Genomic DNA, 13,392 nt, shown 5'->3' on the forward strand with positions numbered 1-13,392 from the left:
GATCAGCACATCATCTTTGGCGGCCTTCAGCAATAAAAACAAGTTCAAGTTCTCATGGGCGGCGCATCCTGGGAAAGAGGAGTAGTTTTTGCAGACCCTGAAAATATATCTGTGGACCCACGACTGTATTTATGGGTCTGAGACTCTGTTTAGGGTCCCAAGAACGTGTCCAAGACACACTGACTTAAGAGTCATCAGAGAAGCTAAGAAACTACTTAGCCGACGGCACAGATGACTTGTTCTCGAAACACACATTTCAATGGAAGATTATCCCCTGTAAAAGTAAACTTCTTGTCTTTTATTTTTCAATTTCATGTCTTTAATCTATTTTTATTTATTTATATTTTGATTCTATTTTTGTCTCTTTCACTAACAAGTGATCAGTGTCCCCTTTCCAAGGTGACCAGCGACCTGACGACACAACGTAAAACTCCAGGCCCCCGACACTGAGGGGTAAGGGACACTAACTGAAGAGCCGTGTTGGGCATAGAAGATTTAACTGAATGTTCGCTGTGAATGTGTTCACGTTTCTTTACGTGCAAGGATGTCAAATGAACAGTGAGGCTTCGACCCGTGCCTAGAAGAGTGCTTCCCCGAGGAAAAACTTGAGTGTGGACAATTACCATTTTACTGGAATGCTAACATTTTTGCAACCTGTAATTGAAGTTGGCGGTGTAATCCAGCCTCCAAAATCATAAGACTTCATAGACGCATCAACAGGATCTTTGCTCTGAATTCGACTAAGCATTCTTTCAAGCAGACTCAAAGCTGTATTCAGCCCTGTAAGCTGCTCAAATGCCTACAGATGTTAGCTATTACATATTTACAGGTGGCTGGCACAATTCTCCATTTCTAGATTAGTGAGTTTTTCATGGGACTCTGGGAGAGAGACTCATTATTACACTAGCTTTTCCCTCCTTTCAGCTAATCTTTGCTCCGCTCCTCTCCTCTCTGACAGTGCCAATGACTTAGCCACGTAAATACTGACATTCAGCTCCACAGCATCTTTTGGCCCCACCCTCCTGCACAAGGGGAATCCTTGACTCCTGCCTGGGACAACTGGTATACCCAAGGCAGGGCCTTCTTCAATCTATCAAATCTCCGTGTACTATTTTTTTTCTCTTCTTTCTTTCTTTTTCTTTCTTTCTTGCTTTCTTTCTTTCTTTCTTTCTTTCTTTCTTTCTTTCTTTCTTTCTTTCCTTTCTTTTTCTTTCTTTCTTTCTTTCTCTCTCTCTCTCTTTCCTTCCTTCCTTCCTTCCTTCTTTCTTTTTTATTGTTACTTCCCCTGGGTATGACGGCAGAGAATAACTGATTGACAAATTAGAGTTAGGGTCTCAGGGTCGAGTTTTGAGACAGAGCTCTATGATTTCTAAAACTGGAGGTGTGATTAAAAATCGATCCAAAGCCACTGGTCACTAAGGGGCAGTGGAGAGCTCTCCCTTCTTAGCGGATTTCTGTACCTTCTCCTGAAAAATGCAGGTGTCAAAATGGATGCTGCTGATCAACTTACTCTTTAGATGATAATTCTCAGGACATGAGTGTTATTGCTTAGCAATGCAAAAGAATGTTCCACCCTCGCTCCGAAGGAGCAGAGATCAAGTGATCAAGTATCTAGTGTCAGGATCCAACCCACTATGTGTCAAGCCAGGTGTCTGCACACATCACTTCACTTTTTAGATCTTCGTTCTGTGCAGTCTGTTGTGGAGAGGTTATACACGAAGACAGTTCAGAGAAGGTGAGATCAGGGGCCAAAGTCCCAGGGCTAATATCTACATGTGGCTGTTACATTTTAAAAATTAAATTACGGCCGTCTTCACTCAGCTTTGTAGCTGAGTCCGTGAAGGTGTGACTTCCTCATGGCCCTGCGTTTTGGCCTTAGACTTCCTTAAATAATTCCATTTCTCTGAGTAGAATCGGCTGTCACCTGCACTTGCCTGGGAATAATTACTCAGGTGCTCTAGAAGAACTAGAAGTGATGAGGTTTGATTTGTATGCCGGAACTAGAACGCAGGACGGGCTGGAGAGACCGTGACCAGAACGTGGCAGGTGGACGGGCAGAACCACGGTGGGGGCGGGGCGGGGTCTGCAGAGGCGGGGGGAGCGGAGAGCGGTGCTCTGAGTGTCGAGAAGTGTCATGAGCAGATGCACAAGCTGATGGGAAGTGTCTACCGAGGCCTCTGCGTGCGGGTCCCCAGCTTTGCTCCCACAGGACAGATACGGTGTGAGGTGACACCGTGGGGGTGGTCTCTGTAGGGGAGGACCTCAAACCTGCCACGGCGGGCGTGGGTCGCGGACAACAGCCCTCCGCCGCCACCCTGCCTGGCCTCCTGGGGGACAGCGTCCTGTAAGAAGGCAGAAACCACCTGCAGAGCCCAATCAGCACGGAATTCGGGGCGCGTGGCTCCCATCTCGACCCTAGCTCTGGTATAACTCTGAGCTCTGATCTGGAAAGTTCCACATGGTCATCAATTTGACAGCAATTGCTCCTGTTATGAAGCTGGAAACTACTTTTCTTACGATTGCTAGAAGATGTATTAGAACTTAAATTATTCTTCAAGAAGTCTTGGATAAGGCCCTTCATGGTTTCCCTTAAAATAATACAACCCCCTGGGAGTTCCCATCTTGGGGCAGCAGAAACGAATCCAACTAGGAACCATGAGGTTGCGGGTTCGATCCCTGGCCTCACTCACTGGATTAAGGATCCGGCGTTGCCGTGAGCTGTGATGTAGGTCACAGACGAGGCTCGGATCTGGTATTGCTGTGGCTGTAGGGTATGCGGGAAGCTGTAGCTCCAATTAGACCCCTAGCATGGGAACCTCCATATGCTGCAGGTGTGGCCCTAAAAAAAGACATAAAGATAAAATAATACACCCCCCCCCATTTTCCATACAGTTTTTTGCTGGTTTGGGAAATAGTCATATAACCAAGTCCAAATTGTGTGGAATGGCAAGAATTAGTGATCTGAAAATTGTACTATGATTTAAAATATTACTAAGTCATGAAATCTTGTAAGAAATTAAAAAGAATTAACATGAAGCTCTCAAATTGAGGGCTTATTCTAACATTATTCTCAAGCTGGCACAGAAAGATGACCTAAACCAGAACATTCTTTTTTCTTTATCAGCTGCACCTGCACCATATGGGAGTTCCTGGGCCAGGGATCAAATCTGATCCACAGCTGCAGCCAACAGCACAGCTGCTGCAATGCCAGATTCTTAACCCACTGTGCCATGATGGGAACTCCCCTTACATAATTTTTAAGCAGAGGAATGGCAATAATCAGAGCTACACTAACAGCTAAAGAGCCTAAATTCAATGTAACGGGATACAAAAACGGAGATGATACATGTTACAGCCCTGGGATAAAAGACACTTCTGCTTAAAATGAGATGTGGCCAAAAAGAAAAAAAGAAAAGAAAAGGAATATTCTAGGGGAGGAGAGAAACAGTGGATACATCAGGCAGATGGGACCCAGACGTGCTGGTCTGAGTGGCGCTGGCGTATGTGTGGAGGGCAGCGGGCTGTCTGCGTGGAGCAAAGCCGACGAGAGGTGGGGGAGCCAAAGGCAGGCCCCCTGACCCGTCCTCCTCCTCCTCCTCGTGAGCCCAGCCTGGGAAGGCTGCGCCCGACGGGCGCCTCCCGCGTGTGGCCCAGGGGCCCGCGGCCCACCCCCAGCTCACCATCCTCTTTGGTCCGGGTGAAGATCTGCTCGCTTCGCACGCCGTCTCCAGCCCGGGTAAAGGCCAGCACCTGGATGCTGTAGTTGGTGTACTTCTCCAGCCCGTCCAGCTCCAGGGAGGGCTGCGTGGTGGTGACGTTTTTGATCTCGCCCAGCTCTGGGGGAGAAGAAAGCACAACCCCGTTACCACGGCCACGGGCACGCGCCTTTCCCCCGTTACCACGGCCACGGGCACGCGCCGTTCCCCAGCACTGGCCAGTGCCTCCGTCGGTCCCTCTCTGAAGTCAAGGGGACTGCGTACAGCCTTCCCGTGACTCCGACACTCCGCGGCCCTTCAGAAAAAGTCACTCGCACCAAACTGCCACAGAGCACCGGGCGGATAATCGGTCTGAAAAGCAGCAATTCGCTCCAAGTTCCGTGTTCCAAACCCAGCGCCAGCGCCATGGCTGTCCCTCTTGGATTGTCCGCCTGCAGGGGCTGACCCCAGATGTCCCCCAACCCAGACCCAGGGAGCGAGGACCAGGGATGCTCTGCAGACACTTCTAAGCTCATGGAGAAGCTTCTACACAGAGTTCCCATCGTGGCTAAGCGGGTTAAGAACCCGACTAGTATCCATGAGGACGCAGGTTTGGTCCCTGGCCCCGCTCAGTGGGTTAAGGATCCAGTGTTGCCACAGGCTGTGGTGTAGGTCACAGACGTGGCTTGGATCCTGCATTGCTGTGGCTGTGCTCTAGGCCGGCAGCTGCCACTCCAACTCGACTCCTAGCCTGGGAACCTCCATATGCCACAGGCGCAGCCATAAAAAGAAAAAAAGGAAAAAAAAAAAAGAAGAAGCTTCTAAAAGTCCGGGTTCCTTTTCTGGTTTTAAAAAGCAAACTCTACTTTCATGCACACGTGTTTTTTGGCACCTAAGTTCTCAGGCGTCTGAGCTGAGCTGCGGTGGCCCAGCACACCCCACCTGTCACCTGGAGTGAAGCCCCCGGCCTCCGCAGACCTGACAGGCTAGTATGTCAGGAACTTGGCGTCAGCTAAAAACACTTCGTGTTCTGGAGGGAGCATCAGCGAATCTGTGCATAGACGGCATGTCATGCTCGCCCGTCTGAGGCGTATCATAAAGCAAACGAGAAAACTCGCAAGGATGAGACAAGCACCGCACGGGGGCTCTGGAGTCGAAATGAGCTGCCTACAGAGCAGCCAGGGAAGGAGAGAGGAGCCCAGGAACTGCCCACTTTGGGGCAAGTGGGATGTTTGGTGGGATGTTTGGTGCAGCCTGGCCCACGTGCCTGGTGTACTGAGAACTGGGATGGGGGACAAGGTCCTGGAGGGAGTCCTCCTGGGGGGCTGGCTATAGTGACAGGCACGGTGGCACAGAGTGATGCTGCCTGGCGGTGCCTCTCCCTGGCCTCACTAAAGATATGCCATGCATGCGTATGCAGGTGCCAGCCCTGTTCTGGGTGCGACGTGAATGCATTTGCCCAGTGCAGCCACCCTCTGCTTTCCCCCACGCAGTCATTACAGGCAAGGAAACTGAGGCAGGAGGAGGCTCAGTCGTGGCCTGAGCCCAGGGAGCCTGGCCTGCGGGCACAGAGCCCCGGCCGCCGGCCGCCAGCCCGGCCACTCCTCGACTGGATGAGAGGGGTTTCTGCCCGCCTGGTTTTCTCCTCCGGCTCTTGGCTTTTCTTTCCTCCTGTCCTTCTACCAAACTGCACAGAAGTTTGGAGATGAGGGACCACCTCGTTTGCGACTGTGATGTGGCTACGAATGTCCTTTTCAGGGCTGGACCGGACACAGCAGAGGAGCAGAGTTTAAAGTAACGCAGGGGTAGCCACAGCCTGTCGCACACATGCCAGGGATGCTTGCTCGTGACAAGGGTGGTGAGGGGAGTGGAGAAAAGGGCTGTGCGAGGCAAGCGGGTCACAGACGGGGCCCTGGACCCTAATATGAGTCCAAGACCTGTTCTCATCTGGAACAGCTTGTGGGCAAGTTCGGGGGTCGGGGGGCAGGATGCCTTGCTGGGGGGAGAGGAACGCAAGGGGCAGCCCCCAAGAGCTGTCCTGGCCTCGTGTCTCCCGGGGGAGGCCAGTGGGCGGCAGACTCTTGGGGACCACGCTTTGGAAGCCGCAGCAGTGGCTCGTGAAAATGAGAAAAACGTTTGCTCTTGAGCGGTGGTTGTGCCTTCAGAGAGCAGACAATCCTTAGCCTCAGGCGAGTTAGGAAGCCTTTCCTGAGAGGGGAGGGTCCGCCCTGGGTGACGGGCGGGTTTCAGGACTCTCTCCATTGTATTATTCCTTGATGACATTCATTTTCCTCAACACAGATAATACAGGTCAAGTGGAATAGGATAAAAACGCAAATACTCACAGAAAAAGCTTAAGTATAGATCTTGTCAAGATCTTTTCAGATTTAGGAAGTTTCTCACACACACACACACACACACACACACACACACACACACACACACACATTGGGAAACATGCAATGGGAAACACACATTGGGGGGTGGGGTTCCCAGGGCTGTGTGCCTACAGACCAGTTATGAGAACCTGGCTGACTCATCTGACCTTTTGGGGCCTCTGGTCTTATGTTTTTAGTGTTTTAGGTTTTTTTATCTTTAAGGAGGGCCCGGGGTCTCTCCGCCTCCCAGGGGAAAAGCACCACCTGAGACAGAGCGGGAGAAGGGAGGGGCCGCTGGCCGGGGCTGCTTGAGGGAGGCAGGAAGGAGGGGAGGAGGGCAGAGGGCGAGGTGGAAGCCCCGATCTTCCAGAGACAGCAACAGGGAAACAAAGCATCACTCTGGAAACAAAGCATCACCTGGCAGCCTCGCTGGGGAACTGAATTGCCATATGAACTGGAATCAACACTGGGATGTTGACTCACTTTGGGGTTCCTGTTGTTTGGAACCATGAAAAACACTGCCGTCCAGACCCCCATGGAAACCACCCCCAAGGATTTCTAAAATGACCTGAGCTCCAGAATCCACCAGGCAAGCATTTTGTTCCCTCTGATGGTGATCTGGTGATGAGGATGGAGCAGGCACAGGTGGCTGGAGAAGTCCCAGTAAGGGACTCTAGATAAAGAGGGAAACCTGGGGACGCTGGGAGATCGCTGTGAGCTAATCATTGCCCAAGGAAGCCATCAGATCAGGGCAGGCTGCTGGACGTGGAGCCGCCAGACGTCGGGTGGGGGACGGGATGAGCCCTGCATTCAGCTTCAGACCCGGGGCAGGAGGTGAGGACCTTGGGTCTGAATGCACCCCTTACTGGATACCAAGGAGGAGCTACTGCGCAAGGAGAGAGGAAGAGGCGGTCCCCCACCCCCACTCCCCTCGGAGGATGAAGCTGTAGCCCGCTGGATCCTCAGCGCAGCCTCCGGGCCCGCCTGCTTGCGTCTCTCACAAGCGCCCTATCCTAATAAATCTGTTGCTTGCCTATCACCTTGTCTCTCGCTGAATTCCTTCTGCGTGGAGGCAGGAAGAACTGAACCTCGTGAGTCCAGACACCGGGTGAGCGAGTCTCATTTAAAACCACAGGTTCAGGTCCCAACCTGGGTTTCGGCTGGGTTCGAGTCCCGGCACGCGGGTTCAAGTCTGGCTAGGTTCAGGCTGTGGGTGCTGTCAGTTTCAGTGGGAGGGTATGTCCTTGGCCAGCCCGAGTAGAGAAAGTAAAGAGGAACACGGAGAACAGCCAAGTGCAAAACAGCCTGCTTCCTCTGCTGGTCTCTGCCTCCCCTGCTCTTTTCCCATGGCTTAAACCTGGATTTCTCCCATCCACCTTCCACGGCCCCATAGAGTCCTTAAAATATATATATATATATGGAAAGTAAAGCGTCGTGTTCAGTTGAAATCACCAGTGAAATAATATGTAAATGATATTTTATGATATATAAAATAAACTTAGAAATCATACTATTTATATTACAAAAGGCTTTTTTTAAAAAAAAAAAACTTTTATATTTTAAACCAAAATAGGTTTCTGTATATTTATTTATACCCCCCACTCTTTAAGGGTTTTAAGGAAGAAATAAAAAAAAAAGGGAGAATAATGTTAGCAAAAGTTATTCCTCCCCCACCTGCCGCCATCAAAGCAAAGCCCCCTGGCAGCACCTACATGTTGCTTTGATTCAGAATCTGGCATTTCTGTCTTGAAGGAAGACAGAAGGGAAGGAAAGTAGCTCAAATTCAGATGGAAACAGTGAATTTTTAACATGTGCCATTTTCCTAGCAATTTCAGACGAACTGCTTCTGTCAGGTTTTTAAAATTATTTAACTTTCGGTTTATGACGAAACACCCAGGAATTTCACTGACATCCTCTATGTAGCCGCTCCTATCAGCGACATTGACCAGTTCTGTTTTGCCTGGTCATCGTAAAAACAACAAAATCCTTTTTATGCATATTTTTGAAAGGTTGGGGCAATTACTAATCACAGCGGCAGTGACCATCTCTCTCCTGGCGTGTGATGTGTGTGTGTGTGATTGGTGTGTGTGATGCGTGCGTGTGTGCGATGTGTGAGTGTGTATGGTGTGTGTGTGCAATGTGTGAGTGTGAGATGTGAGATGTGAGATGTGTGTCTTCTCAAGCTTAGCAGCATAGTTCTTTTCTTTTTGTCTTTTTTGCCATTTCTTGGGCCGCTCCTGTGGCATATGGAGGTTCCCAGGCTAGGGGTTGAATCGGAGCTGTAGCCACCGGCCTACGCCAGAGCCACAGCAACGCTGGATCCAAGCCACGTCTGAAACCTACACCACAGCTCACGGCAACGCCGGATCGTTAACCCACTGAGCAAGGGCAGGGACCGAACCTGCAACCTCATGGCTCCTAGTCAGATTCGTTAACCACTGTGCTGCAACGGGAACTCCAGCAGCATAGTTCTTGACACAAGCACCATGTGCTCTGTGTGGGGGGAACCGCGGGGACACAGGCGGAGGAGCGTGTGTAAAAGCATCTGCAATTCCATGGAACCACCTGCTGATTCATAAACATCACCTCCCAGAGGCAGCGGGTCAGGAGTGATGGGTCATAAGCGGGTTTATGTTTCTGAGGGTTTCCTTCTTATCTTTTTGAGCTTAGATGTGGAATTTCTACACTTGGCGTCAAGCCTGGCACCTTACTCTTCACACTGTGAGGGAAAGCACCTCTGGGAACTATGTGCATTTCCCAGCATCCTTTATTTCAGGACCTTTATGTTCGTAAAGCTTGAAAAGTGTAAACGTGACGGAGCCATATCAGCCCCGAAGAACCAGGGAGCAAACAGGCCTTACCAGCATGTATGTGATGAAACGTGAAAACGCGACGCCTACTCACCACTGGGTTACGGGAATACGTCCAACAAGAACTAAAAAAGGGGCCATTTTAGGGGAACACTGCCTTCTAGTGCAGAGCGTTTAGTTTCCTCTTAAGATGAGGGTTAAAAGCCATAACCAGCGCGTGCAATGATTTCTTACAGTACCGTGTCAGTAAGACAGATAATTCACAAATTTTGCGTGCCCTGTGCTCTCCATCCGTGGGGATTTTTAAAGCTCTGTTTTTAGGGGTGGAGGTGAAGCGCGTCGCCTCAGGAAGTCTGTCCCTCTGGGCTGGCTCTGCATCACTGGGCTGTGGTTCTAGCATAATCACCACGTTCCACGCGCCCCCATCTAGATGCTCCAGCAGGGCGGATGCTGGACCCTCAGCATCCAGCAGGAGCTTAGCACAGAGCAGCTGCTCAGATGCCCTGTCTACCTCGGGTCCAGCAGCTGCATCAGAATGTCCCCACCCCCTCCAGTGCTGTGCAAAGCTACCCTCCACATCAAGAGCAATCGAGTCTGGTTTTCGGCTCTGAGATGCAAGCCTCGTTACAGAGCAAACAGTGAAGCCTCACTCGAACCGGGCTATTTCCTTAGTAAGTGAAGCTCACTTTGCCCAAGTGTCTTCCTTCCTTTATTCTGGCACCAAGAGTGGGGCCCGGGCAGCCTCTGAGGCCCAAGGTGCTCCATCTACCTGGGTGGGGGCAGCGACCTGGCTGGCAGAGCAGGTGCAGGGCGGATGCGCCCTGGGGGCCTCGGCTGCATCCATCTGCCCACACTGAGGTGAGTGTGCACCGAAAGGCCGCGTGCAAGCAGAAGGGCTGGAAAAAGCCCGGACAAGGGGGCGGGGCGTGGGGGGGGCAGAGGCCAGAAATGGGCGCCGCGGAGGGGAGTGTGTGGGCTAGATAGGCCCTTGGCTCTTATGGGCTGTGGCGCAGGAGTGGGGGGCAGCCTGGCTCGGGGACACCCACCCTCTCCCTGCCCCTGAGCTGACACTCTCTTAGGCCCCATCTTACCCCCAAACAGAATTCTGCCCCACAACTTGAAAGACAAAAACAAACGCAAGCCAGAGGAATGAAGGGGGCGCTCCCGTCGTGGCTCAGAGGTCGTAAAAGCGACTGGCATCCGTGAGGACCTAGGTTTGATCCCAATCCCTGGCCTCGCTCAGTGGGTGAAGGATCTGGCGTTGCCGTGAGCTGCGGTGTGGGTTGAAGATGTGGCGTGGCTGTGGCTGTGGTGTAGACCTGAAGCTGCTGCTCTGATATTCAACCCCAAGCTTGGGAACTTCCATACGCCGAGAGTGTGGCCCAAAAAGACCAAAAAATGAATAAATAAATAAATAAATAAATAAATAAATAAATGCCGAAGGACGACAGGAAGGGAGGAAAGAGGAGGAGGAAAAAACGAAAAAGGAGAAGCAGCCAAAAGTGGACGGTTTGGAATAAAAAGGCTCCTCATGGGGAGCAATCCCATCCCCCTCAAGGTGTTCCAGCATCTTCCAGAACCCCCTGCAGTTCAACTGCAGGAGCTTACGAAGTTTCCCTGCGGAGTCCTATTGGGAAAAAGGAAGAGGTCGGCCTTTTACGATGCACATCAGGTAGAATTTTCTAGATACCGATCCAGGTTTTGGTGCTGCCCGCAGAGGCTTGACATAGATACTCGCTCGTAATTAGGAAAACACATCTATTCCTAGATTTCCCAGGTGCCACCCCCCTCCTTCAAACTGCTCTTTGAAGGTGCATGAGGTTTTAAAGAGCTGTACACACCTGTTAAAGTGGCAGGGACAAGATGGAAACAGAACGACCGGGGAAAGGAGATGAGTATCCAGAGAGAAAGAAATGCCTGCCAAGCGCTGAATCCCCGTAGGAGGGGGGTCGGCACATCCCGTCGCCCATCCTTCTGGGCAAACTCAAAGGCCCGGCTCGGTTCTCTTACCTCCGTCCATGAGGTTGGCCCAGTAAATGACTCTGAACCCCTGGAGAATTCCATTCAAGGCTTCCTTGGAAAGGGTGGACCAGGATATTGAGATGCTTTCTGGTGATGTTGCTATGGCTTGGACATTTTCGGGAGGGGAACTGGGCACTGAAATTAGATAAGTAGAACCTGTCATAACTGTGGGTGGTTCCGTTAGCAAGGCGACATCGAATAAGCAATATGAGCTTAGTATTCCAATGGAGAAGCAAAAACAAATTTGCACTCAATCCCCCAAATGCAGGGGAAAAATGAGTACCCCTTCCCTATATAGATATGACAACTCAGAAAAATACGATGAGTTTATGCGTTTGTCCTAACAGACTCCCACAGTTCCTCTTTCCAGCATAACTGCTTCACTTTTCAAGAGGTCGCCCTGGGCTCTGGGACTTGAGAACACTTCTGACCTCAGGGCCTGAGCAAAAGACCGCTGCCCGTCTGGTTTATGTTCCCGTGACTCTTGCAAGTTATTGTTGCAAGTTCCATGCACTTTATCCACGCATTCAACAATATCTGCACATAAACTGAAAGCCTCACTATTGCACGTGCCCCAAAGCGGACATGTGATCGTATATTCACTGCCCCATCCCCGGCCGGGCCCCTTTTGATCCTGTAACGTTCACTGGAGGAAAGAGCGACCACGGACCAGGATACAGCCTAGAAGAATATTTGAACTATTTTCCACGAGTTTATGCAAACCTTAAACGCTGGGACTGGGGGAAGGGGCGAATGGGGACAGAACTGCAAACATCAATGACAAATGAGCAGCCAAACGAAAACCCAAAGGCGTATTTAACCACGATCGCCAGGACAATGACGATAAGAGAACCCTGGACTTCAGTCTCTAGGGGCCTCAGGTCTCCCTTCCCGTCTAAATGGTCAGACAGGACAGATCTAAGTGTGTCCTCCAATCTAGGACCCAGTGGCCAGGTGCACAGGAGGCAGCTGCCATGCCCACGTGCTGCCGGGAAACCAGCCCCTTACTGCTGCAGCCAACCCTAGGGCAGACTCCCCACCTAAGGGTCCAGAACCCTGGGCTTCCGGACCTCAGGGGTCTCCCTCTTTTCAAGCCCTGCTTTCAGGTCGTCACGGTGAAAGGGGACGTTAATTCCTTATGGCCACGAGGGGGCGCTCGGTCACCACGCGATCAGCCTGCTCCTTCCTGCTCTCTGGTCTCCAAAGGCTTGGGGAAAAAAAATCATTAAAAAAAAAAAAAAAAAAAAAAGGAAGAAAATCCTCCTTAACACTGATTTGTGAGGAATTCTTAGCACATGGAATTTCCACATTCTGGCCAGACTGCTGCAGTCACAGAGAAAGACTTGGTTGGGAAAAGCCCAACTCTGGCGCTTGAAGCGCGGGAGAAAGACGCTGCAAAGGGGATGGATTCGGCTTTGTAACCACGATCCGTCAAGGGCGGGCCGAACCACGGAACCTACCGTCCTCGAGGGTGGTGGTGATGATTTCCTGAGAAGAAGGTCCCGTCCCGGCGCGGTTGCAGGCCTGCACCACCAGGCCGTACTGGGTGAACTTGTTCAGGTTGTCCAGGGTGTAGATCTCGCTGTCGCCCGTGGTGTCGATGCTGATGATGTTGAACTGGAAGTTGCCCCCGGTGCTGTACTCCCGGTAGCCTATTTGGTAGCCGCGGATAATCCCGTTTTGCAGGTGCTTCTTGGGAGCCTAAACGGGAAAGAAAAGAATCACTAAAGAGCACCGGAGGTGTGACCGAAGGAAAAGCGCGCCTGGCCACCTCTAGAGGAGACGAAAATGACACGGGGCGCGCGAGGGCGTACCCCCAGCAGGTGCGGCAGTGGTCACGGCAGCAGAAGCAGCGGACTCGCACCGGAGGCTGCCCTGGGCCACGTCTCCTCCTTGATCTGTGGGAAGGCGCCCGGCCCCCATCACAGCCCCGTGACAGGGCACAGCCAAGGTCCTCAGGGACCCGGGAGGTCACACGAACAGGGAGGACAGGAGAGGATCCACCGCAGAGCCTGTGCCTCTTCCCCCAACCCCTCCTCCATCCTGCCCAGCTGCCGGCTTCTCCGAGTGTAGGGAAGTTTCCAGAAACAGAGTGTGGTGCTAGCTCTCCTAGGCCCCAGACGACGAGGCACAGTAGTAGCGGTGAGTCCAGGAATATCCTTCACCCCCACCCCACCCCCTTTTTTCGTCATTTTAGGCCTGCACCGGAGGCCCATAGAGGTTCCCAGGCTAGGGGTCTGATTGGAGCTACAGCTTCCGGCCTACACCACAGCCACAGCAACACTAGATCCCAGCCGCATCTGCGAGCTACACCACAGCTCACAGCAACGCCAGATCCTTAACCCACTGAGTGAGGCCAGGGATCGAACCTGCGACCTCACAGATATTGGTCGGGTTTGTTAGCATTGAGCCACAGGGGGAGCTCCCCCAACTGCTTTTTGCAGCAACTCAGCTGCTTTCATGCGTCTTCATGGTGCTAATAGATGT

General features: G+C 51.8%; 1 protein-coding gene across 7 annotated transcripts in view; it reads right to left on the reverse strand.

Annotated features, from left to right (window-relative positions):
- Positions 1-13,392, reverse strand: part of DSCAM (DS cell adhesion molecule) — a 744,988-nt gene that overhangs the window by 93,339 nt on the left and 638,257 nt on the right. For all 7 annotated transcript variants that reach the window (XM_084992175.1, XM_084992177.1, XM_084992176.1 and 4 more), the window contains 3 exons: positions 12,366-12,606; positions 10,894-11,040; positions 3,681-3,836 (listed from right to left, as the gene is read on the reverse strand). In XM_084992175.1, coding sequence (XP_084848301.1) covers positions 3,681-3,836; positions 10,894-11,040; positions 12,366-12,606 — 544 coding nt within the window. The remainder of the gene's footprint in view (positions 1-3,680; positions 3,837-10,893; positions 11,041-12,365; positions 12,607-13,392) is intronic.

This window comes from Sus scrofa, chromosome 13 (assembly GCF_054392235.1).
Source record: "Sus scrofa isolate SSC_HxYL_T2T_F1_AM1 chromosome 13, Sscrofa_HxYL_maternal_Yorkshire_Landrace_v2.0, whole genome shotgun sequence".
Lineage (NCBI taxonomy): Eukaryota > Metazoa > Chordata > Mammalia > Artiodactyla > Suidae > Sus > Sus scrofa.